At 39.2% G+C, this 25870-nt stretch overlaps 2 protein-coding genes across 2 annotated transcripts in view; one reads left to right on the top strand and one right to left on the bottom strand.

Moving 5' to 3' along the window:
* Positions 1-14223, top strand: part of INTS12 (integrator complex subunit 12) — a 31728-nt gene extending 17505 nt beyond the window's left edge. Inside the window, exons 5-7 of the mRNA XM_084626670.1 lie at positions 5229-5388; positions 8011-8163; positions 11172-14223. Coding sequence (XP_084482796.1) covers positions 5229-5388; positions 8011-8163; positions 11172-11753 — 895 coding nt within the window. The 3' untranslated portion in view covers positions 11754-14223. The remainder of the gene's footprint in view (positions 1-5228; positions 5389-8010; positions 8164-11171) is intronic.
* Positions 14224-21388: 7165 nt separating this feature from the next.
* ARHGEF38 (Rho guanine nucleotide exchange factor 38) overlaps positions 21389-25870 on the bottom strand; it is a gene marked incomplete at both ends in the record, with an annotated part of 55030 nt that continues 50548 nt past the window's right edge. The window contains one exon of the mRNA XM_084627331.1: positions 21389-21574. Coding sequence (XP_084483457.1) covers positions 21389-21574 — 186 coding nt within the window. The remainder of the gene's footprint in view (positions 21575-25870) is intronic.

Below are 25870 nucleotides of genomic sequence, written 5' to 3'. Positions count from 1 at the left end.
TTTAAGACAAAAGACATGCACAAAAGAAGAGATAAAAGAACAGCCAACAGTCTGTGGATCTGATTTTCGCTTGCAGCCTTGCTGCTGGAGAAGCACAAGCCCAGCATATGTTTTTTTTAGCCACTCCATGACTTGGAAAACTTTTACCATTGTCAGGCTTGTTAAGGCATTGCTTTTAGCTAGCCTTTTTTGTTACAGGTTTATAGCTCTGTTGCAAAAGATGGAACTCCCTTGGCCATGTAAGGCAGATCCTTATTAAACAGATGAGAGAGAAAGAAGAGGAGAAATGAGATGGGGGGTGGGGGAAATGACACACTAGAGAGGCAGTGAAAGCAGAAACCCAAGGTTCAGGTGATTATCCAGGATTTAGTTGTAGCCATTGGAGGTGTTGAAGTCATCTGGTTCCCCCTTTCTGGCTCATCCTGATCAGAACATATTTCAGGATCAGGATGATGAAGGTCCAACAGTGTTACGGTGGATTCCCACAAGATAGTGGGGAGGGCAGTATCCATGAAGGTAAAGATTTTTTTCTTCCACTCCACCTGTCCCTTTAAGTGACCCTCAAATAAACATTGTCCAAAAAGGCATGACAATCTCATTCCTTAAAATAAGCAGTCAAAATACGTTTTGGTGAATTCAGCTATAAACATTTCTTCACATTTCTTTCTCAATTTATTGGTATTCCAACTCATGACTTTTCCAGGAGCCTTGAATACTCTTTTGTCACCATTTCAGGTAACTATACCTATATTCCCCCCACTCATGGTCCACCAAAGCACCCACTCTAGGCTCCTGGCTCCTCAGCCATCATCTCTCTTAGGCAGAGACTTGAATTCCCTTATTTACACTGTGATATCCCCAGCAAGCCAGACTACCTAAAAGACCACCAGCTGCACTTAGTTCTCTCTGCGAAGGCTATGCCCAGTGTAATTGCCAGCAGTTACAAGTTACCACACAGCTCTTTCTAAGCAAGCATATTATTCTTAAAGTGAAAGCATTACAGAGAAAACATGTTAAAAACAATAAAAGAAACCACATGCATGCTAAAGAGCTAACTAGAGGTCATCCCCGAATCCAACCTCAGGCAGTGAGTGGCGTCAGTCCTTCAAAACCCACAACTGGGTTTCACCATAGTTACAAGTCTATAACTGTCTTAGATTCAGAACTAGAACAAAGACTGGCCACTTCAGCTGTTTCTTTATATAGCTCAGGCTACGTACACACTACACCTTATGTCGGTATAAATTATGTCACTCAGAGGTGTGAATAAGGGTGTGAGCAATGTAAGTTACACTGACATAAGCACCAGTGTGGACAGCGCTATGTCAGCGGGGAGGTCTCTCCTGTCGGCTTAGGGCTACTGCACTAGCAGCGCTATAGTGACACAGCTGCAAGCTCTGTAGTGTAGCCATAGCCTCAGCCTTTATTCACCAGTCTCTGGGCACAGATAATTGGCAGACAGAAGCCCTCTGCTCAGGGCATAGCTTCAAAAATCAGATTTTTTGCATAACTAGAGGTGGGGAATTTACATTAACTTCCCGCTAGGTATTTCCCAAGAAATCCACTTAACACTTAAACTTTCCGTTTAGTACAACAGACTCCAAAGATACTTAAACTGAATTCAATAAGATTTTTCAAGAAAATTGCAAGAAGCTGCCATATCTGTCACAACTTTATCCCAGTTCTTTTAACAAAACCAATACAGTTTGGACCAATCTTTCTATCTTCAACTTTTGCTTACCTTTATAAAAATTGTATTTAATAGTCAGAGTTGAACTTTTTTTTTACGTGGGGCAACTTAGAATACAGTCCTGTGCACAACATCCCAACCATATTTTAAGACAGCAGATACGATGCTGTTTATTAGTTTTATTACAACTATGTAAGACGTGTTCTTACTCTGTCAGATGTTTTATTTACCTGTCCTTGCTTCCTCAGTACTACTCAAAGACACTCATTGGTTGTGCCCTGCTATAGTCTTGAATTAGAAAGTTTGTTTATTTTATTTAAGGCTTACTGAGTGAGGCTTCAGTTGCTAGGGCTGGGATTTCCAGTATTAACTAATGTTTCAACATTGGTGCTTTTTTGTTTAATCTGAGCAGAAATACTGAATACTGTAAACAGATATGGTTTAGACACTTCTAAAAACCTAAAAAAAAGTGTCAATGTTAAACACAACATTTTAACAATGAGTTGTCGAATTCTTCTGTAAAATAAAGCAAATATGTATAGTGTTTTGAAAGTGAAATTTCATAATATTTGGCTAACTGCTAATGAAAGCTTCATATCCAAATGTGAAACACTTATCTAAACTGAATTATGAAAAAAAGGAGAGCCCAAATATTATTATTATGACTTACATGCATTGCAATAGCACTGAGGCACCCCAGTCCTGGCAAAGACCCTGTTGTGTGAGGCAGTGTACAAACACAGAACAAAAAGACAGTCACTTGCCAGTTTATCTGTACTGCTATCTGTATTATTTCCATTTTACACATAGGGAATCTGAAGTGCACAGAGATGAAGTGACTTGCTCAATGACACAGAGCAAGTCACTGCAGAGCCAGCATTAGAATGGAAGTGTTCTAACTCCCTGAAACCTGCACTAACAGTGAGACTGCATATTCACTTTTTGCACTAGTATAGAGTGGGATCTGAGTGCAGCTTTGCTAATTATAGGAGTGCAAGTAGAAATTCCAGAGTGACCCCCATTTTCTTTTCTTTTCTTTTCTTTTTTTTTTTTAATGGGAGGGTGGGAGGTAAAAAATCCCCTCCCTCTAATTCCTGGCCGTCCCTTCTGCATACAGATCTTTAAGGAAAAAACACAAGTCACTAATTATGGGAACCTTAAAGAATCAAAAGTAAAAATATTATAAAGGAAAATGTTGTGTGTGACTTGCAGGTGACATTGAAGTCCTGTCAAAGAGAGAGCGTTTAGGAAAAATCTGCATTCTCTTTGCAAGACCAGCCTTCTAAACTGTAATGAATAAATTAATTTTGTCTTCATTTTTAAAAGATACAAAACCATTCAGGCTGTCTCTTGATTTAAAGACTAGCTTAAAGTACGTCTGGCTTTGACTTTTCTTGGCATAAAAAGTTTATTTTTTTGTAATCCATCCAAAATTATCCTTTATAGTTTTAAAATATGGAGATTAGTCTGTTCCCTTGTCACATGCAGTTGAAACTGAGATGCTTTGTTCTGACCCAATCTATTTTTCAAGAATCAAATGGCTTCTGAAATATCCTGAATTTAAATAATGTGCTCCAGAATTTCTGAAACATCTCCTCCTTTGTTTTTAAATAGCCTAGTTAAAAAAAAAAAGATATTTTTCAAAAATTGTTCTTACAGCTATATTGACAACATCTTCTGATTTCATTTCCTTGTTATATAAAGAAATAAAGTACTATGTTTCCCCACCCATCCTCAAATAGAGTTTCCATGGTTACCTAGGTACCTGCTCCTCAGGGAGATGAGCAAAAGCAGCTTAGCAATTAAATAGCCTGATTTGTCATCTGAAAGAGGAAGTCATTAGGAAAATGCAATTTGGCTATTTCACAGATATACTTCCAGTCATGTGTACGTCACTAATTTGTCACATACACAATGTGATTCTTTTCAGCAGAGGCCCACGCAAAACTAAGTCCTCATCACCAGCTTACATGCTTGTTTCAAGGCAGAACTGCATAGCTAATCCTTTCTGTTCCATCTCTCTATGATGTTGGTATTATGTTATGTTTCTAATGTCTGTCTGTGATGGGGAGCGAAGGATGGTTACTAAAAGTTCCACAAAGAAGCGTGCTACTTGCATCCTGTTTTTTTGAATCCTTTAACTAAAAGAATTAGTCGTGGGGGAATTCCATGCAAAAAAAATTAAAATTCCACACACGCTATTTTAAAATTCTGCATATTTCATTTGTCAAAATAGCACAATATAATCACGCCAGTTTCAGTTATTTTGGTAATTTATTTCAGAATACCTGTCAGCAACTATGTCTGTAACAATACAGACAACAAAAAAGATGCAGGAAATGTTTTGTGACAAATAGATTCCTTACTAGGCATACTAATACATAACTCTGAGTAATAATTCATTGAAACTACAGTACAGAAACCTATTTCCAACCTCCCTCAGAAGCAGAGAAGTCAAGGATAACAGAGGAGCTGAGCGAGAGGGAAGTAATTGCTGGGAAGGAGCCTGGGTGTAAACTTGGAGGGTTATTGAGTGTGGGTGGGAGAAGTATGGAACAGATTTTGGGGGCGGGGGAGGATTGTTAGGGAGCCTCTGCCATGCTCTCTCATTCAGTCAGGCACATTTGCCCCTATCCCTATGTGTCCCTGCACCCCCCCATCCCCTGTGTCCTTGCACCTCCACTCAGCCACTTCCCTCTCCTCATGTGTCCCTGCACCCCACTCCCATCCAGCCCCCGCCCCAGTCTGTCCTCCACACTAGCCCTTCTGATTCCCAGTCTGACACACACACCCCCAGCAGTCCCACGTGCCCCATGCTGTCCATCCCCCCATATTCTGTGCCTCCTGACCAGGCCCCACGGGCAGGGTGCTGTGAGGAAAGCAGCCTCTTTCTCTTCCATATCTGCTGCTGGGGCTGTTCCTGTCCAGGAGTGGCGGCTCTCTGTTCTGGTGCCACAGCAGCCCTTTGTGGTTGAAAGGAGTAACTGCAACTCCTTTCTGGCAGAATGTATTTTCTGCGGGGAGAGGGGAATTCTGAATAGCACATGTATTCTTCACGGGCACAGTGGCACAGAATTCCCCCAGGAGTATAAGAATGGTTGTCATTGAGACACTATTTGTTGTTGAGCAATACAATTCAACCTCTTACAGCAATATTATTCCCTAGGCACTCAGATACTACAGTAATAGTACTAGTAATAGTAATAGAACATTTTTCAGAGCTTTATACATCATAAGGGAACAAACCAAATGACTTTTTCCTTTACAGGTGACTTGTAGATGTGTTTATAATAATAATCTAAAATTCTTAGATTTTCTTTAGAATCTACTTTAAAGCAACAAAAAGTTTGCAAGACAGTTATTAGGAAGAACTCATACAGTAGAAAAGGGATCTTTTTCATTTTGCCAAGAATAGAAAGTGTATCCGTAGCGTAAGAATATTTCTAATTTTTTATATTAAGCCTTGCAGCGATTACAATGACTAGATAACCTTAAAGTGCTTTATTCAGTAACCTGTTCTCAACTCTTTGTTCTGCAGGCAAATGACAGTTACTTCTGGAAATCAGTTAGTAGAGTGTCAGGAGTGCCATAATCTCTACCACCAGGATTGTCATAAACCTCAGGTGACAGACAAAGAAGTCAATGATCCTCGCCTTGTATGGTATTGTGCCCGCTGTACCAGGCAGATGAAGAGAATGGTAAGAGTCAGCTTTTTGTCTAACATGAGTAGTATTGGGAGACAGCAATTCATTTGGGCTGTTTTAAAACAGGATTTGCAGAAACTTTTAGAAGATGTTGGAAAATCATTTTTCACAGCTGCATTTCCTTTTGCTGCTGCTCTGGTTATTTTAACTGTAGTCTCAAAGAACATTCAGTAATGTTCCTATTAACAAAATAAAATAAATCACAGAATTAAAAGTCAGGCACGATCAAACAAGTTTATTTCTTCCTCACTGGTAGGCAATGGAACAAATAATTAGGCTTATTTAATTTATCATCTAGTTGTTATACTGATCTACTAAATAGTCTCATATTTGTCATTTTCTTCTCAAATTTAGGGCCTGAATGAATTGCTCCTCTGGAACTTAACATTTCTCTAACAAAGGTCTACACATTTTGGGCCAGGTCTTGTTCAGCAATGAGTGACCTCAATTTCTGTTGAAGTTGATGATGAGACCCATTATTTTCATTGAGCTGTGTGTTAATTTCTTTAGTAAGCAGGCTGTTGACTTCTGAGTTTCATAATGAGTCAAAATCTGTTGTTAAAAAGTGTCTTTTGCTATTAGAAACAATTTACAAAAGCTGAAGATAACTTACTTTTATGTTATCACTGGAGTAAGAAAACATCTTTATTTTCACTAAACATAAATCATTAGCCCATTCATCTTTAATTCTGAGACCTTTTAAAACTGAGATGTTATACAGAAGAAATTTTGTTAAATTTTGAAGCTATTTTGTGATAACCCGGCAAAATGTTACCTGTTGAAATGACCTTTCTATTAGGAAAATCTCATTTAAAATGTTTTTGCTATAACCAATGAAAGTTATTAATTGATTTCAGTAGTTGTTTTAGTACTTTGATTATCTCCAGTCCTTTGAACTCAGGACTGCTTTCTTGTGCTCAGTAAATTGCACTGAAGTACCATACTCATCCACAGCTATAAATATTTCACGCTCACTGTGATGTTCCCCTCTGGTGTTACCTGGACTGGTAGTCTGCTAGATCACTCCAATCTTTGACTCTGGGAGCCAGCCTTACCCTGTTCTGCTGTGAGAACCCCTATTCCTGAGCTGTTTACACATGGCCTCTGGCACGTAAGCTGCTCCTTGGATTGTGCAACCGAATGACACGAGCCAATATCTTAGGTCGTGGACACAACCCTAGGAACCTCCATCTTGCAGTGTCCAGTTATGCCGACTGGACGCTGCAAGTTTATATGAGTTTGTCAGTTTAACAAAGAAATTGATATGCACCAGGCTTGTTATCCCAAGGGGAGTTTCAGACACGCTTCAAGCCAAATGCACTGCTTCAAATAGAATAAACAAACAGATTTATTAACTACAAAGATAAATTTTAAGTGATTATAAGTCAAAGCATAACAAGTCAGATTTGGTCAAATGAAATAAAAGTAAAACGCATTCTAAGCTGATCTTAACACTTTCAATGCTTACAAATTTAGATGCTTCTCACCACAGGCCGCTGGTTGCTCTTCAGCCAGGCTCTCCCCTTTGATCAGCACTTCAGTCGCTTGGTGTGGTGTCTGTAGTTGTAGGTGGAAGAGAGAGGAAGAGCATGGCAAACGTCTCTCTCTTTTATCATGTTCTTTCTTCCCTCTTGGCTTTGCCCCTCCCCCTTTCAGAGTCAGGTGAGCATTACCTCATTGCAGTTCCAAACTGACCAAGGAAGGGGGCGTGACTCACTCGAGAGTCTAACAGATCCTTTTGTTGTTGCCTAGGCCAGTGTCCTTTTTTCCTGTGAGGCTGGGCTGGATTTGTTCCATACATGCCCTGATAAGGTGTGAATTGCCTCTCTGTTCTTTGCCTGGGCTTGCTTTAAGCCATTTTCAGCCTCATTAACTATATACATGAAATTATAACCTATAACCTTACTATAACATTACTGTAACAATTACTATAGCATCACTATAACAGCCATGCTTAGTGCATCATGAGCCTTCTGAAGACACCCAACATGACAAACTTTGCATTGGATACCAACCACACAATCATTTTATAAAGATGAACATGGGGGTGTAGAGTGTTCCGCCGAGGTACAGAGCGTCACACTCACCTCCCCGTCAAACTGCCATACGTCAGCATTCCCTTTGCAGGCCACAGTTTCCTTTTGCTCTCTCAGCATAAATGCTGCCACCTTACCAGCTTTCTCTGAAAAGAGCCCTGCAATCTGCTTCCCAGAAGCTGGTTTCTAACCATAACCTTTCCCAATATTTTCCTTCTCTGTCCCTCCATCCACCAGTTCCCTACACTCCTCCATCAGGCCTAACTCCTGACTCCTCCTCCCACCTATGTTTACCCACTCAAATATATGGTCACACCCATGCCTTTTAGCTGCTGGAATCTTCCCATTTTATGTGACTCAATCCCACCTACCTGTCAGCTGGAAACTACCTACAAATCCAAGTTGTGTTTCCACCTGACCTGTTTTCTAAATGCTTAATTTCCAGATCTCATCTAAGATAGTATTCGAAGGGCTAATGTTGTGATCTCATAATGCTCATGTTTTCTATTGTCACTCTGATGAAATCTTCGTCGTTAGTACAGAAACATAACTAATTTGAGTTTAATTATTATTTATGCAGGCTCAAAAGACTCAGAAACCACCTCAGAAACCAGCTCCTGCAGTAGTTTCAGTAGCACCAACTGTGAAAGATCCATTAGTGAAGAAACCTGAAATTAAGCTCAAGCTGGATACCCCAACAACTTTCCTAGCATTCAAGAGGACAGAAGTCAAGGTGCTGTACATTAAACTCTCTCTCTCTAAGTGCTTTTATTTTATTGCGTATATGAAACATTCTTGCTTAAATGTCGTACAGCTGTTTTTTCCCTTTTCAGAACCCCACCTTGCTCTTTCACGTGATCAAAACCCCAAATGAAAATACAGGCCCTTATTCTGTCTGTATTCAGTAATGCTGTAACATAGTGGATTTTCAGTTTCTTGACTTTTTTATTTTATAAGAAGGAAAAAAATTAGATTTTTCTGGTTTGTTTTTTTTAAATGGCATTTCTATAAAAGTAAGAAATCTTCATACTCATAGAAAGGATGTGAATTGCTGTCCATTCTTATGTAACATGCATACATTTGCAATTGCAAGACTCTTCTTATGATACTGTTGCTTCTGTAAGATCTAATTTGTGAGATCCCTTCCTCTTTTATATCGTGTCTCATGTTTCTCCTTCTCTGGGTTATTCTTCTGTGTTAAAGATTGTCATGAGGTGGTAAAAGGAGATAAACCGGAAGCCGTAGCAACAGCATAATAAATATCTTCAGTAGCCTAACAAACTGTGACCCCAGTCCAGGAAAGCACTTAAGTGCATGTAAAACTGTAAGGCTGTGTCAGTCAGGCTGTCTGGAGTGGCCCACGAGCGTGGGTGCCAACTTCAGGCCAGACTGTCAAGAAGCAGGGCACAAAACCTCAAATTGGTTATATATTCTATAGTTAGATTTCACCAGCCAAGTAACAAATGGGAACTCCACAAGCTCTATAACAGCCTTACCATGGAGTCACAGACTGTTCTCTTGGGCAGTCTGATCTATCTTGCCACCCAGGCAAGCCTGCCTTTGTGATAGATGATCTTTTACACCAAAAGTCGAAACAATATTCAAATTACTCGCAGTCCCAACGGACCAGTCACTTACCCCAGGTCAGTTGCACCTCAGATCTCTTACCAAAGAGAGTGCTGATAGTCAGTCCTGTAATAAACTAAGGATTTATTAACTAAGAAAAAGAAACAAGAGTTATTTACAAGGTTAAAGTAGGTAAACATACACACACGAATGAGATACAGTCTTAGGTTCCAAAACGTAATAGTAGCTCTTATAATATGCAAGCTCGATATATCCTTTAGGGCTAATCCAAACCAATCAGCTTGGGGATCTCTTGCTCTTGCTTAGAAATTTTGCCCTCTCTGAATTTCAAGCAGCATAGTGATCACAATTTCTCTTTAACAGTAATTTTTATTCCCTTCCCCCAGCATTCAAGATGTGGTGGGATGAGGGCTTGTATGGGTACCCACTTCATGGGTGTTGGGGGAAGCAATCAACAAAGTCTTTTGTTCATTGATGCCTCACAATGGTTTGACTAGTGTCTATAGGCCTTCCTTTTGGGGGGAGGAGACAACACCTCTTGTAGTATTTCACACCTGGTAATGCTTCTCTGTTTACAGTCTTAGCAAGCATTTTTATAGTTATAGAGCAAACACTTAAATATTACCTTATAACATGGGATACAGATGTTATAATTAAGATTAATACAGGTAGCATCCTACAAGCATTTCATGAAGTCTAAACACATTCTTGTAACTCTAATATCTATTTTAACAATGCTAACACACAGGCAAGCCAGACTGGTTTCCAGCTAGGCATTTGTCAGCATTCAGTGAGGCCCAGTGGCCTTGGCATAAGCTGGCACCTGGTCTGCCAGTGTCACAATGTCTTCCTTACGGGGGGCTATGCCAGCATAGCTAGTGTAGTTGCAGCATACACTGACAGAAGTTTTGCTGCTGGTTTACGAATACCACCTCTCCGAATGACGTTGGCCATGTCGACAGAAACATTCTTCTGTCGGCATAGCTGCGTCAGCAAGGGGGATTTTATTGGCATAACTGTTTCCTTAGGGGGTCGTTTTTTTCACACCCTGGCTAACATAATTGTGCTGATGTAAGTGTTAGGTGTAGACCGAGCCTAAGCATGCTGAAATCAGAAGAACTATTCACATGCATAAAGTAATTCATATGTTTAACTGCTTTCCATGTGTGGGAGCCCATATGGATAATATGATGCCTATGATGCAAACAAGTATTCACGTGAATAACTTTATACATCCGAAAAGTTACTTGTATAAATGATTGCAGGATCAATGCCTAATTTCAGTCATAATTCTCAGCATTTAGAAACTGCATGGATGTGCTGTGGGGGGGAAAAATGTGGTTTGAGCAGAGGATTGGAGCTGAGAACCTCTACACCTTAACTCAGACTCACTGAATAACTTTGGGTGAATTATTTAATATCCATGTATCAATTTTCCCCAAATGTAAACAAAGGCTAACTATTCATGAGGTGTTGTGAAGATTAATTACTGTTTAAAAGCTATTTGAAGATGAAGAACACTACAGAAGTGCTGAATATTATTCATTGTAGCTCATTAACAGAAACACTAAATGGAAACAAATCCAGTAACTTTTGTGGACAGTTTAAGTGTGTATGTGGTGGGGGCATGGCAGGTATAGGGAGACAGGAATCAGGAGGGCTGGGGGAAAATACTGTTTTTTATAAAATGATCAAGAGACTCTGGTATCTGCATTATTTTCATTGCCTGGGGTCTGACTATGTGATAGACCATCTCTCATCTTCTTAAAAGCTGCTCAGGGTAACAGAATCACACACAATCTAGTGGACTGCCTTTCTCGTTTATACTTCACAAGTGTTGATCTTTTTAATTACTTTAGATAGACTGCCTTTTATAGAGTTTAGTGAAGGATCATTGTGCCATATGGTATCTGGTTCGCTGGTTAGAAAAAAGGGAAGAAATGATAATATTAACTTCATTTTCAGTGAAGACAAAGGCTCTGCACCTGTCTCCTTTCCTTTCTCTGTGTTGCTTTTGACTGAGATGATCCAGGATAAAATATCAGAATATTGTCTAATGGATATTTTTGTGTAAAGAATCTGAAACTGAAGTTTGATCATAACCATTCCTGCTATTTGTTGAAACATTGCTAATATAGGATTGATTGATTTTAGACCGCAGCAGCAGTTTCGGGGAACTCAACCAGTACCAGTGTTTCCTCTTCAGCAACCAGTGGCCTTACTGGATGGGCGGCTTTTGCAGCCAAAACCTCCTCCACGGGTCCATCAACTGCCAAACTGGGATCAACAGCACAGAGTACCAGCGGAAAACCTGTAGCCTCCTCTAATAACCAGAAACCTGTGGGTTTGTCAGGGTTAACAACATCTAAAACAGGACTAGGGTCAAAAATAGCTTCCAGTAACAACAACACAAACCCTGTTCAACTAAAACCTCTTCCACCTCTGACCTTGGGGAAAACAGGTCTGAGTCGTTCAGTTAGCAGTGACAACGTCAGCAAAGTAGGTCTTCCTAGTCCAAGCAGTACCGCCTCAGGCAGCAGCAGCCAGGTGAATAGTGGGAATGGAAGCAGTAGCACAACAGGTAACAGTGGGAGCAGCACCACCAAATCAAGTGCAGATTCTGGCAATCAGTCACTATCCCTAAAGGGCCCAACTTCTCAGGAATCACAGCTCAACGCTATGAAAAGGTTACAAATGGTCAAGAAGAAGGCTGCCCAAAAGAAACTGAAGAAGTAATAGAGCTGTCTGTTAATCTTCTTTCTTTGTTTCTTCAAAACAAAGATATGTGTGAGGTATAACATACTTCATTTAATAAATATCCATGCAGATAATTTCTAGATTGGCTTTTTTTCCTTATAATATGCTTAACAATGTAAATCTGTGTATTTTCTCCATCTACAACAGACTGTAAATATACTGTATGCTTCAGATCTAGCGGACTAACATGTTCCCTTTCCTTTCTCATGTTTGAAGAAATGTTTGTTCATATTTGTTTAAAGTTTGCGTAGACAATGTATTATAGCATTTGCCAGTGGTGATGTAATAACTAAGGATATGATTTAGTAATGGAGGTCATGGATTTACTGGCCGTGACTTTACTGGATTTCCGTACTTCGGCTTCAGCTGTCAATGGCAGGGGCGGAGCCCGGAGCTCCCGAACTGCAGCTGGAGCAGGGGCTGTGTTGCCGCCTCGGCCCCTGTGGCAGTGGGGCTGAGGCTGTCAGTCCCCTCCATGGGGTCCCGGTGTCATTTCTACCCTCCCTCCTCTCCCCGTTATTTTTAGTGATAGTCACAGATCCCGTGAATTTTTTTTTTTATTGCCTGCAAACTTTCCACTCCTTTTTCTAAAAATAACTGTGACAAAATCTTAATCTTACTTATAATTAAGGATGCAGATTGGTTTACAATGTTACATTTGTTTATACATGTGCATAACTTTTCTAACAATTCTCCTTTGAGGCCAAAACTTTATTTGGTCTCTGTGAATGACTTTGGGAAGTTTGAAAAACCTTTAAGGAAGTTGTATTCTGTATTTCGCACTACTGTGACCACTCCTGAAATACTGTGTCCAGTTCTGGGGTCCACACTTCGAGAAGGATGTTGAAAAATTGGAGAGGGTTCAGAGGAGAGCCACGAGAATGGTTAAAGGTTTGGAAAACATGCCTTCTAGTGAGAGACTCAAAGGGTGAATCTATTTAGCTTATCAAAAAGAAGGTTATTCACCGTCTATAAGTACCTACATGGGGAACAATAATTTTAATAATGGAGATGTTATTTAATCTAGCAGACAAAGGAGAAATAAAATGGAAGGTCTGGAAGTTGAAGCTAGATAAATTCAGACTATAGATAAGGCAAAAAAATTTAAGTGAGAATAATTAACTATTGGAACAATTTACCCAGGGTTGTGGTGGATTCTCTGTTATGAGGTTTACATCAGGATTGGATATTTTTCTAAAAGATGTGCTGTAATTCAATCACAGGTATTGGACTCAAACAGGAATTAATTCAGGGAAGTCCTATGGCCAGTGCTATGCAAGAGCTCAGACTGAATTATCCATAATGGTCCCTTCTGGCCTTAAAACATAACATGCTTTTTTTTTTTCTAAGCTCAAATCACTTAAACTTCGGTATTTGTAAGTATTATATGTAGGGAAACACATTTTTATATATACACTTCATGAATTATACTCGATGCGTTATCATTTTCAATCAGCATGTTAATATAAGTATTATACATCTATTAAACTGTTACTTTCCTGAAGCTACAGCATTTCTCTCACAGTGAGTTTTCAATGGAGAAGTTGTGCAGAATTAATGAAATTCCAAATGAGAAAGTTCCTTAGGAAAAGCTATTATCTGAAACGGATTCCATGAAGAAACTATTTAAACATATATACCTCTATTGAAAGTGACCATTTGAAAGAGTGCATTTCATTTTCAGCTATCAAGGAAGCTTATTAGCAGCCGTGTTTTGTTTCTTTCCATAAGTCACCGTGGCACAGAGGGGAGCAAGAGCATTAGAAAAGAGACATATAGGCTCCCTCAGCTGAAAAATATGGAGGAGCAAATATAAAATATTAGTATGAATGTTCTTTTGAGTTCACTGATGCTACAGAAAACCTTAAGAGATTCTGGTTTTAAGAGGAATGAAAAAATAGAAGTAAAGGTGTGGTAGAGACAACTATCTGCAGGCTTAGATCTTGAACTAAACACTTATATAACACTTTACTTTCTCCAGTAACTGCAAAAGTATAAGCCATTGAATCAATTTCTTGTGTTTTGGTGACGTGAGGAGGGGAAAGCTGAAGAAAAGAAGACATGCCAATTGTTAGCTTTCTTATGTGTATTTCTAAAGCACCTAAAATCATGAGATTATTTTAAGTATTCCACACTTTATCTACGAGCTACAAAACTCACAAGTTTTGCTTGTTGCAAGGGAATAACACACCAGCATAGCCCAGGAAATGAGGCCTCTATCCCCTTAACTGTTCACCTTCCATCATAACAAACATGATGATGATTTAAAATGTGTGATTTGTTGAATTCAGCTTTTTCCTAGAAAAGATGAGCTAAGATACCTTTCTGATTCTCAAGTAGTAGTTTTATTTACAGAACTAAAGAAAAACCACTGTCAGGTGCTAGTCGAACTTACATTCTTTTTCAACTGTACTATTTTCTGAAAGAATAAACATTTTCTTTTCTCTCCTTTTTATTGTCTGTTAACTGCCAAAATAGTTTGAGTAACAGCACAGATGATAAGAAATAAAGAAATGTGTATGGCCTCTGCATCATCCCTATTTCCACCCTCATTCTAGCATAGAAGGTTTTTTAATGACAACATGGTGGGGGAGTGGAGACTGTGACAAAGTTCTTGCTCTACCTTGGTGGGTCTTGCGCTTATTGGCGGATTTGCTCGCCTTGGAGCTTCACGGCAGCCCTCAGCTTGGCCGTTTTCTGAATTCACAGTCCAGGTCGACGACTCCTGTGTCTGACCAGGAGTTGGGAGGATTTGGGGGGAACCCGGGCCCGCCCTCTACTCCGGGTTCCAGCCCAGGGCCCTGTGGAATACAGCTGTCTAGAGTGCCTCCTGGAACAGCTGTGCGACAGCTACAATTCCCTGGGCTACTTCCCCATGGCCTCCTCCCAACACCTTCTTTATCCTCACCATAGGACCTTCTTCCTGGTGTCTGATAATGCTTGTACACCTCAGTCCTCCAACAGTCTGCGTTCTCACTCTCAGCTCCTAGTGCCTTTTCCTCCCGGCTCCTCACACGCACACCACAAGCTGAAGTGAGCTCCTTTTTAAAACCCAGGTGCCCTGATTAGCCTGCCTTAATTGATTCTAGCAGCTTCTTGATTGGCTGCAGGTGTTCTAATCAGCCTGTCTTAATTGTCTCCTGAAGGTTCGTGATTGTTCTGGAACCTTCCCTGTTACCTTACCCAGGGTAAGGGGACCTACTTAGCCTGGGGCTAATATATCTGCCTTCTGTTACTCTCCTGTAGCAATCTGGCCTGACCCTGTCACAAGACATTAAACTAGATTTTTTGTGCAGATAAGGAATTTTTTTCCTTGTAAATGGTGTTCTATGGGAATGGCACATATACTATGAAATGAAACATAAAAAATAGATTTCTTTAATGGCAAGTTTACACCTAAGTAAAGCATTTACTTCATTGGTAAAATTTATTCTGGCAGGAAAGCATCAAAATCCTAATTTGCAAAGTGGTCTCAGCACAGCCTCTGAACATGTGTATAGTTTTGCTCATGGATAAATGTGAGGGCCTAAAACCTTGAAACTTCAAATTATGTGATTTGCTTTAGGTTTGTCTGGACTAGAAAGAAAAAGAAGTGTACAGTTTATTTGTTTTTATTAGCTAGTTTGAGATAACTAACCCAATTTGCAATACCACTAAAGCAGCTCACCTAGATATAGTTTAATGCTGTTACAATTGTATTATCTGATAGGGAGTTGGTGCTAAGTTGCCTCTCTCCTCTTTCTTTTTGGAATATTAATGAGGCTAAATCCTTAATACAAGTCTGTCTCTTCCCATCTAGGTAGGCCAGGTCTACCTTTGAAAGAATTTGCTGATATAACGATACCAGTAAACTCCGCCAGTAGAGAGACAGATAATATCAGCAAAAGAGTTCTTTGGTATAGATTGTACCAGTTCCCTAAATGAAATAAGCTATACTAGCAAAAGAGCATGTAACTGCATCAACACTAGGGAGGCGTTTTGCTGGTATAAATGTGTAAAGATTAACTCCCCTAACTGACGTTACATCATCAACAGTTTCTAGTATAGACCTGGCCTAGGGCAAATGCTTAACCTGAACTCATCACACACAAACTGTTGGAAAACAATAGAATGCAGGAAACAATGGCTTCTCTGCTTTAGGAAGCATAGTCAGGACAGAAGGAATAAAAATTCCATCTGTCTGCAAGAAGAGAACGTTCATTTTACAGTGTTGTTCAATGGAACCTACCTTACCAAGGAATCTGTTCCATGAGAAGTACAAGGCTCCAGAACTGTCATAAAGTGTGATCTATTATTTAGAGACTGGAGAGCAGGACTTTGAGGTTCTAGGTTGACTCTGCATTACTATGTGGTTTAGAAGTAACAGCATCTCCCTGCCTTAGTCCAGATCTACACTACAAATGTTTGTCAGCATAGCTGTGTGGTTGGGATGTGGAAAAAACTCACCCTCTAGCTGACATAGCTATGCTAGCAAAATGCCGTGTAGATGTAGTCATGCCAACAGAAGAGCACTGCTTTTGGCATAGGCATTTGGGGAGGTGCTGTTACTGTACTGACAGGTAAAACTCCTTCTTGTCTATGTAAGCTGTGTCTGCAATAGGGAGCTTCTGCTGGTACAAGTATACCAATAGAGCTATACTGGCAAAGCATTTGTAGTGTGGCTGTTGCCTTAGCTTATCCATCTTGTAAATAGGTGGTCTACTATTTTCCTTCCTCTGAGAGGTGTTGGGAGGCTTATTCTTCAGAAATGGCCATGTTCTGATCACTTTGCTTTCACTGAATGCTACTTTATAAGTGGTTCTGCAGGAAGTAATTGGGAATCTTACAGTGCAAAGTGCTATTCATTGTGAGTAAGCGTATCAGAATCTGGCACAAAGTTCTCTGAAAACTGGGAGTGAAACATGCTTTTCGCTATTACAACTCATGATTGATCCTAGAGTAAGACAGAGAACTAATAATATTCACAAATTAGGAGCCTAGATTACAGCTAGGGAAGGACAGAACCAAACTAACTGCTCCCCAGCAGTTTTCTCAGAATATTTTTAAACCTTGTTCAGTGCCTAAATGGAACTTTATAAATACTGATAGATTGACAAGATAGATAGGTATAGACAAGTGCAGTGTATTATCTGTTTGAAGCAACTGTTCATTTCCTCTGCTCTGCTACCATCGTGATCACAGCATGATCTCTAGTTGATAACAGAACGGAAAATAGGTCTTGGATCTGTGTTCTATTGTGACACCATGCTTCAGGCAGAAATGTATTATTTTTAAAAGAAGACAACACAAAAGTGCAAAAATAATGTTTATTATTACAATAATTTAAAAGGAGAATTTAAAAATTTGTGTGCAAACAATATTGCTATAAATGGAATTTACAATAATAAATCTGGATTCACTCAGCATTGTCAGAACTATATTTTCTATTGCAATTATTGAGTCTATTCCTGAAGCCCTTTCTCATACAGGAAACCCAACCCCACTACAGCACTGGGCCTATTATGTGCATTTTTTCTGAGCTTTCATAAAGTAAAAGCAGGAGTGTTTTTGAAGTTTACACATAGATGCTAACACACTGAAATGTATTAATTTAAAAACAAGTATTGGAAGGAATAATTCTCAATGTTTTCCCAGAAAAAGTGAATAATATCCTGTCTAGGACAGGGACCGCGAACACCCCCAAACAAAAGGAAGATAGTCAAGTAGGTGGTTGCCAAAGATAAAACTTGAGTCCCTGTGTCACTGTTTGGCTTTGGAATCTACTGGGCTTGAAATTGCTGTGCAGAGCACAATGGCATCACTTTTAAAAAAAAATCCTATCAAAGAAGAAACACTGTGACAATGTTGGCGCCAAGGTCTACAAACACTTAAGCAAGTTCATAATCCCCTTGACTTAAAGTAAGTACAGTGCCGTGCTTAAGTGTTTGCAGGATTCGTGCCTTATTGGTTTACTAAACTGGAGCCTACTCTTACTCCACTGAGGTCAATGAAAGTTTTGTCATTGATTAACAGGAGCAGGCCCTTGGAATACTGAAGTCATGTCTGCATTAGAGAAAAATTGCCCCTCCCCCCCATCACACCTTTACTAAAACCAGATTGCCTCCACTGATGTAAGCGATGTAGGGAACCCTAATGTAGATGGGTCTCTAGTGTTTTAAGCACTGTCTCAACTAGATCTGCTTTAGGCAGGTCCCATTAGAATTTTTGCCAAATTCCTCCAGTGTAGGCAAGGCATTAATTCAGACAGCGTCTCATCATCATCTTGGCAATGCTCTTGGCTTGAATTTATTTTAAAAACAGATAAAAGTTGGAAAAATAAATATATTTTCATTCATTTATAATAATTAAAATTGAACAAGGTTTCAGAAATGATCAAAGTCAATCCCATGAGTTAATACGGAGTACATTACAAATGAAACTTTTTGTGACTCCAAAGTGATTGTGGTTGATGGAAGAAAGCGGATATAATTCAAGCTATATAGATTTTTTTTATCCTAAAATATACAAAATATATTCTATGCACCAGCAGTTAAGGCTGGAGTTTTCAAAAGGGCGTGAGGGAATAGGCTCCCAAATCCCAGTGAAATTCAGTAGGGCTTAGGTGTCCAACTCCCTCAGATTCCTTTGAAAAGCCCATCCTTTAATACTAGAGTACAGTCCTTCATTCCTTGTGAAATCAAGACACTTAGGCCAAGATTTTCAAAAGTGACTAGTGATTTTGGCTGCAATTTTTTTAAATCAATTTGAGACACCTGAAAACTGGCTGATATTCAGAGACCTTTAAGAGGCTCAAGCTAGGCACCCAAACACTGAGGCATCCAAAATCACTAGTCCCTTTTAAATATCTTGCTCCCTAGTTCTTTCATTTAACTACAGTCCTGAGCATACAAAGCTTCATCACTGCGTTTCTAGGAGTTTATTAAGCCTATTACACAATTCAGCTACTTTAAAAAACTTTCCAGCTACTGCAGATAGCAGATCCTCTCTAATTAAGATATTCTGAAATATAAGACATGCTGAAAAACTTCTTGTGCGGGATCTTTCCAATAACAAAACTTTTTTTTGTTTTTAGTGCAAAATTAGTGCAATTTGTTATTGGAGTATATTCAACTCTACGCGCTGGGCTTTGAGCCCCATAGTCCCCATTAAATATAATGAAGGTTGCGGAGCACCAAGCTGACATAACAATCGACCCAAAGGTTTTTTTTGTTTTTTACTTGACAGAAAGACAATATTTACAATATCAACTGCATTCTGAACGGATCAAATGGGATGGTAACATTTGTTGAAGGGATAGGCACATTCCTCTAATGGAAATTGCAACAGCTAGGTACAGTCCTGTGCATCACAAATAAGGCAGTGTAACCACATTGTTAATTATTTATCATTTGGATTGTGATCGATCACAGAAGTTCAAATACCAAAATCTGTATGTCCACACCAGTGAACTTTTCTCAAGCCTTTTCTGTCATACAATGTACAGAGCGCTAAAGTACTTCAATGACCTGCCACACTTCTCCTCTTCTGAGAATTCAACAAGTTTCTCTCCCTGGGAAAAATTAAAGCTAGATTTTTCTTTTAAGAGACCTCTTTGTTTGCAGTTCATGAGCAATCCTAACCTCTCTCATCCTTCCTCCGCTGGTAGTCTCCTTTTATTCTGAATCCTGTTAAATGGATTTTATCTTTAAATGCTACATTTGGGCTCGGGGAGCAGGAAACTTGCAGTCAGTGGCTTTATTATGACAGTTGCCTATATGTATTGTTGACCATGCAGTCTGATAATCAATTTTCATAGTATTGTCACTATCACGGTCAGTCATCAATGATGTTGTGGGACAGAAAATACCTAACGGGCTTATGTTAGTAGGTCACCATTTCAGGTCAGAGGTGGGCTACAGGTCTTATCTGATGACTACGGTAGTCCATAGGAGTCTTTCCACTGATTTCCATGTGTAATTGATAGGAACCTATAAGAGCAGTACTGCAGTGATCACATCTTTCCTCATAATTTTGAATTTCTGTGTTCACTGGTGATATCAAAGTATTTAAAGCTACTTTAGTGATCAAAGGTTGGCCCCTAATCCTGCAAACACTAGAAAATCTAATTATTGCACAGTCAAATACATTGTTTTTTTCCACTGTCCAGTCTAATGGTCATATAGTCCAAGACTAATAGAAACATCTGAAGGAGATACTGTGTCACACTGTGAGTCCTGGCACTTAGATGCACTTCCTCAAGGCTGTTGTCTCAATGATTAGTCATGCACCCCCAAAGGGGTCACATACGCAATAAAGCAGTGGTTTTCAACCTTTTTTTATTTGTGGTCCACTAAAAAATGTTAAATGGAGGTGTGGACCCCTCTGAAAATTCAATCTGTGGTCCATGGACCGTACCATAGAAGTCTTAGACTGAAAACTGACTGAACAGAATTCAACTATAAATGTTGCATGTGCTCTCAGCACAGCATTTGACGCAATGTGAGAACGGGCACTAAACTGTGGGCTTCTATGGTAACAACAACACTTCCAGGTTTTGACCTGTAGGTGGGAGTAGTCGCATACTTTTGATTGATCAGAAAAACTGAATGCCTTTTCTGGAATCTGAAACTGTATTTTCATAGTCACCTTTTGCAGACCCCTTAGACATAGTCTGGGGACCCCTAGGGGTCCACAGACTTCAGATTGGAAACCACTGCAATAAGGCATTCAAATGAAGTCACCACTTGATTTTATTTTAAAGTCTAATAATTGCGAAAAAATCAGGATTTGTCAATGTGCAGATCTCCAAATATAAACATATTAGTGGGGCATATATCTAAAGCTGTATGGTACAGATTTAAGTTATGAAAAATTACACATTGTGCATACTACATATGTCATTATCAAAAGATAACTTGCTTATTTCTCAACCAATTTTTTTTATTCCAAATTTGGCAAAGTGCACTTCTCTGAGTGAAGGCTAGGTACTTGCCAGGTTTTAAGTTTTAAAACAGCTCTTTTTGAGTGATCAAGTACCAAAAAGGACAATGTTCTTAAAAGACAACTTTTTTCACCTCTAATAATTGATAAATGGCTTCATGGACTTCCTATAAATGTTCACAGCCCAAAAGTAAAGTTCTGAGAATTAATAGGGAGTTGGGGAATAGGGAATAGTCATCTCAATCTGAACAACAGAGTCTTTACGGCAATTCTGATGACACAATTTATCCTTTTCCAAGGTTAATTCTCTTGGGTTCACATATTATTTGCTAAATATGTTGGAGAGGCACCCCTAGAAAGGTATACGTTTAGCTGTGCTTTTTATTTATGTGTTAACTCCTGACTTATGAAGTATAGTACTAAGAGAGTGAATGAATGAGTAAAGAAATAGCAAGCTCTCCAGGACATTCATCAGAGAGAATCTTGTTAAACACTTCCTCTTCCTCAGGTCTTGACAAAGTAATGGTTTTTAGCATGCAGGAGTTCTCAGTGTAGCTTATGTACCTCTCCAGATATTATAGCTGGGTTATAAATCACTTGTGCGTTCACTCTGCTTGCTGTAAATTAGAACAAATTATTATTTTGACTATGAGTCACTATTTCAGAGAAAATGATCACAACAATCCTTTCTGTTCCTATGCATATGTCATCTTCCCAAGGTAATTAGCAGGTACATATCCTTTCTGTCCTTTGGCTTCTGCTAACCACCATTCTTTATTGCCGCTCAGGTCAGAAAACTGGAGTATCCGAACCCGCTGGTACTCCTGAAGGCTGAGTTCCTGATGGCTTCTTGCTTGAAATGCATAAACAGCATAGAAAGTCTGAAAAAAGAACCAACCAGCAGAAGGGGTACATTTTATATAAAAAAAGGCAATTAATACAAAATAAACTTGATAATTTCAACAAAAAGACCCAACAAAATCTGCTGTAACAGGGTATTCTGGCCTTGTAAGAGTAGAGGGGGCCAGAAGACCCCATTCCAGGGAGTTGGAATGAACAAAGGCCCAGAAAATGGCCTGGTAGCAGAAGAAGGGAAGTGGTCCCAGGGAATTAGGAGTTGGATGGGAGGGAAATCCCAGGACACTATTCCTTTAAGGGCCTGGTGTCAGGAGCCCTGTAGTGTGGGTTAGGGGTCCCCTCTGTTTCAGTGTATCAAGAGGAATTTTCTGGTGAGGGGGCAGCATATAGGCTACCTTCTCCCTCAGAACAAAGATGAGCCAAGCTGCTTCGGCTGGCCCCCAGCTGTAAGGAGGTTGAACATTGAAATTGTCAATGGAGGATGTGGGGAGAGAGAAAGTTGCCTTGGTCTACGAAGGAGAAGAAGTAGGGGGATGAGGAATGGCCTTAGATAAGGAGAAAGGGGAAAAAAACACTCAATATAATCAGGATTTAAAAAAGTAATTAAATGAAAAACAGGATAAAAGTCAACATTTCATAATAGTCATATCAGTGACAGAAGATGTGAAAATAGGAGATGTTAACCCAACCAAAATGGCAGAATGGATAAAACAAAGTGTTGGTGATGTACAAAAAGCTAAAAGAATGCAGGGTGGAGCTCTATTGATAAAATGTGCACATAAGGAGCAAGCTGAAAAACTTCTTAAAAATGTAACCTTAGAGAAAATGAAGGTTACTCATCAACTGGCTAAATTCCTGACTGAAGCAAGAGGGTGACGTATGGAGTGCCACTAGGATCGTCTGAGGATGATATAAAAAAGACAACAGGCAAAGAACGTATTGTTTGTTAAATGACTATTTAGTGGGAGAAAACCAGCCATTTTATTTACAGCTGTACACACAACACTTTGTCAGTCATAATGGGGCAGCCTGACCTAATGGTCAGAGCCAGGGGGCAGCATCAGGGTCACATTCAAAAGTCATACCATAGATCAAAGCCAGAGTCAGGAGACATGCCAAATGGGTCAATGCTGGGGTCAGAATCAATAGCCACACCAAGGATTTAGACAGAATTCGAGTGAGGTGAGACACCAAGGGTAAAGTTGGAGTCACTGGAATTCGGATGAGGAACCAGCAGCAGGAACTTGGACTCAGGAGTCTGTTCAGCAGCAAGCCCAACAACTAGTTGCTCAGCCATAGAGCGGGACAGCAGCAGGAAGCTTCATGCCTGTGTGGTGGCTGGGCAAAAGTCTGCTGCCAATCACTTGACCCAGCTGAGTAAGTGGGTGTAGCCTCTGGCAGGGAGATGTTAGCTGCAGGTCCCTCTGACTTCGTGGTGCAGCAGGTAAGTCAACCCCACCGGTGGAGTCTGAGTATTAGACCACCTGGCATGCTTAATGGAGGGATGATCCTTTCTGGGATCCAACTGTGGTATATATTGTTCTGTATTTCCCCTTCCCCACCCTTGTGAAGAGCTATGATTGTTAGAGATTTAGGCATGCACCAGCCATTTGTAAGGGAACAATGAGGTGGAAAAAACAGAACCTAGTTGCACAGTGCTGTATATAAAGGATGTACAGTAGGAGAAGGAGCTCAGGAAATACAAACAATTATAATTATTCAAAAATTGTCATATGTTGAGGCTGCCAAAAGGTAGGCACTGCAGAAAATAAAAAAAGAAAAATATGTAAGTAAGAGAAAAGATGTACATGGGCAGCAGAACACATCTCTGGGCAGGGAGGAGAGTATGAGAGGAATGGTAGATGATATATTGCTTATAGATAAAGGGAAGTTTATAACATTCATTAAGAAGTAATTAACTGCACCTTACAGACGTGGAGAAAAAAAAAGAAAGGATTAAAATCATAGCAAAAGCAGCAGAAAAATATCTAAAAATAGGCAATCTCTCCATAGACCGTATTCACCCACTTTTAAATGAAGGCACTAATACAGCTTATTAAAGGTTTTAATGATCCTTAGCTGGTATCCTTATAGTTTAATAATGTATGGAGAGGAATTTCAGAAAGCCAGCTTTGAAATGGGAAAAAAGCCTAATGTGATATGTGTGCAAGAAACATAGCTAATAAGTAAACTTGTGTTCAATCTACCAGGATATGATATACTCTAGAGGAATCAAGTGGCCACCAGAAGAAGGGGTAGGGGGGTCTGTATTTTTATAAAAGACTTAGCTATGTCAAAAGCGTGTGCAGAAACTAAGTTTTTAGTATAATGCTACTGAGATTCCCATGCAGAACAAAAACACTTATATATGGATTTTTGTTTATAATCCATGTAAAAATTAGTTATCTTAGAACTAGAAAAAATAGTTATTAATGTAGAAAACCTACTCCCAATTTGTGGAGATTATAATAGTCATAATGAGCAATGGGAAAGTAAGAAAACTACGCTTAAAACAATTTATTGATCTGCATAACCTGGTGCTACTGAATGCAGAAGCACCTTCTAGATTTAATTCAGTAAATAGCTCTGTTCTGTTTTGGATCCAGGAACTACAACAAATAACGTAGTGAGTAAATGCAGCTGGGAATTTTATAAAGAAGACAAAATGGGAAGTGTACCAAGGTTCAGGAAATGTCAAAAACACAAGAGTTACTAGATTGAATTTTCAAAGAGTTGACTGGGACTTTTTCAAAATTAAATGTGATGAATATTTTTTCCAGTAAGTATACAAGTAGCAACCTAGGAGAATTCTATGCAGATATAATAAAAAGAATTACAGCAGCAGCTGATCTGGCCCCCCAATGTAGAAACCCTGTTCCCTGGTGGAATGAGAATTGCAAAGTAGCAATCAAGGAAAAAAATAAGGCATACAAGCAAACAAAACACACAATTAGTAAAGACTGATAAAAGGTGTAAGGTGGTGGCACAAAGAATTATAAAAAAAAAATACAAAAAAAGTTGGAGAAATTTCTGTGGGAAATTGACAAAGATTCAAATCTTTCAGAAATATAAGCAAACTCACCGAATGAATGGAATTCAAAGTAAAAGTAAATGTATAGCTGTTCTTATTGTAAACAATGAAACTGAGGTCTCCAATTTAGGAAAAGCAGACATTTTAGCAAAAGAATTCCAAAAGGTCAGTACTGATCTGATTCAAAACAATGAGTTTCATGAAAAAAAAAAAAAAGAGGAGGTTTATTGAGGATAACTGTGAACTATTAAATGCCTGGAGAGAATATACTGATGATGCATTAAAAAAATGTAGCATGCAGGAGCTTATTGTAGCCATAAGGAAAAGGAAAAATACAGCTCCAGGTAAAGATAATATAAGTAATGAAATGCTTCGACACAGGTCAGACGGGAGTCTAAAGATTCTTTCGCAGTTAATATAATGATACAAGGGAAAAGGAGTGCTGCCAACAGAATAGAAACAAGTTTTGCTGAGACCAGTTAGGAAACCAGGCAAGGTACACACAAGACCAGATACTTATAGGCCTATTGCCCTCACATCATATGTGGGGAAAATAAGGGGGGAAATGATAAATGTAGGATAGTGAAATGCTTGGAGAAGAATGAGGTACAAAGTGGTTTCAGGAAAGGAAGATGCACAGTTGAGACTAGAAATGGAGGTATGAAAAAATATAAGGACTAAGAACTTTATGATAATCTGCCTAGACAGTGGAGAAGCAGATTACATGTTATGGAGGGAAGGGAAGGCCTCCTATATAAAGAAGCCAAAATTGGAATAAAAGGGAGAATGTTTGGTGGATAAGGGACTTTTTAAGTGACAGAACTATACAAGTCAAAGTGGGAACAGCTTTATCAAAAATGTACAGGCTTACCTTACAAATGGAACTCTACAAGGGAGAGTTATCAGCCCTACTTTGTGTTCCATTAGGATAAATGACCTCCCAGAAAGTATGCAATGGGAATAGGTATTTCCTTTTTCACAGACGACTATGCTATATGGACTAAACATAAAAGACTTAGAGTAGCCATGGAAAAGACAAATGAAGCACTCCAGAGAATTTCCAAGTGGGGAAATAGGGATTTAAATTCTCACTTGCAAAAACCAAGAGAATACTTACTTTTAACAAGGAAGAAAATTAGGGAAGAATGGTGAAAAAGTCAGATAGTTCAAAAGTTTATGTTCCTTGGAGCAATGTTTGATAATAAATTAACTTGGAAAGGACACATAGATAATATCATACAAAAATGTAAAGTAGGATGAACTTACTTAAAAATGTAGCTGGAAACAA

The sequence above is a fragment of the Lepidochelys olivacea genome (genome assembly GCF_965140295.1).
Source record: "Lepidochelys olivacea isolate rLepOli2 genome assembly, chromosome: 4".
NCBI lineage: Eukaryota > Metazoa > Chordata > Testudines > Cheloniidae > Lepidochelys > Lepidochelys olivacea.
Note: the sequence above shows the minus strand (reverse complement) of the source record. Positions and strands in the feature narration are given on the sequence as shown.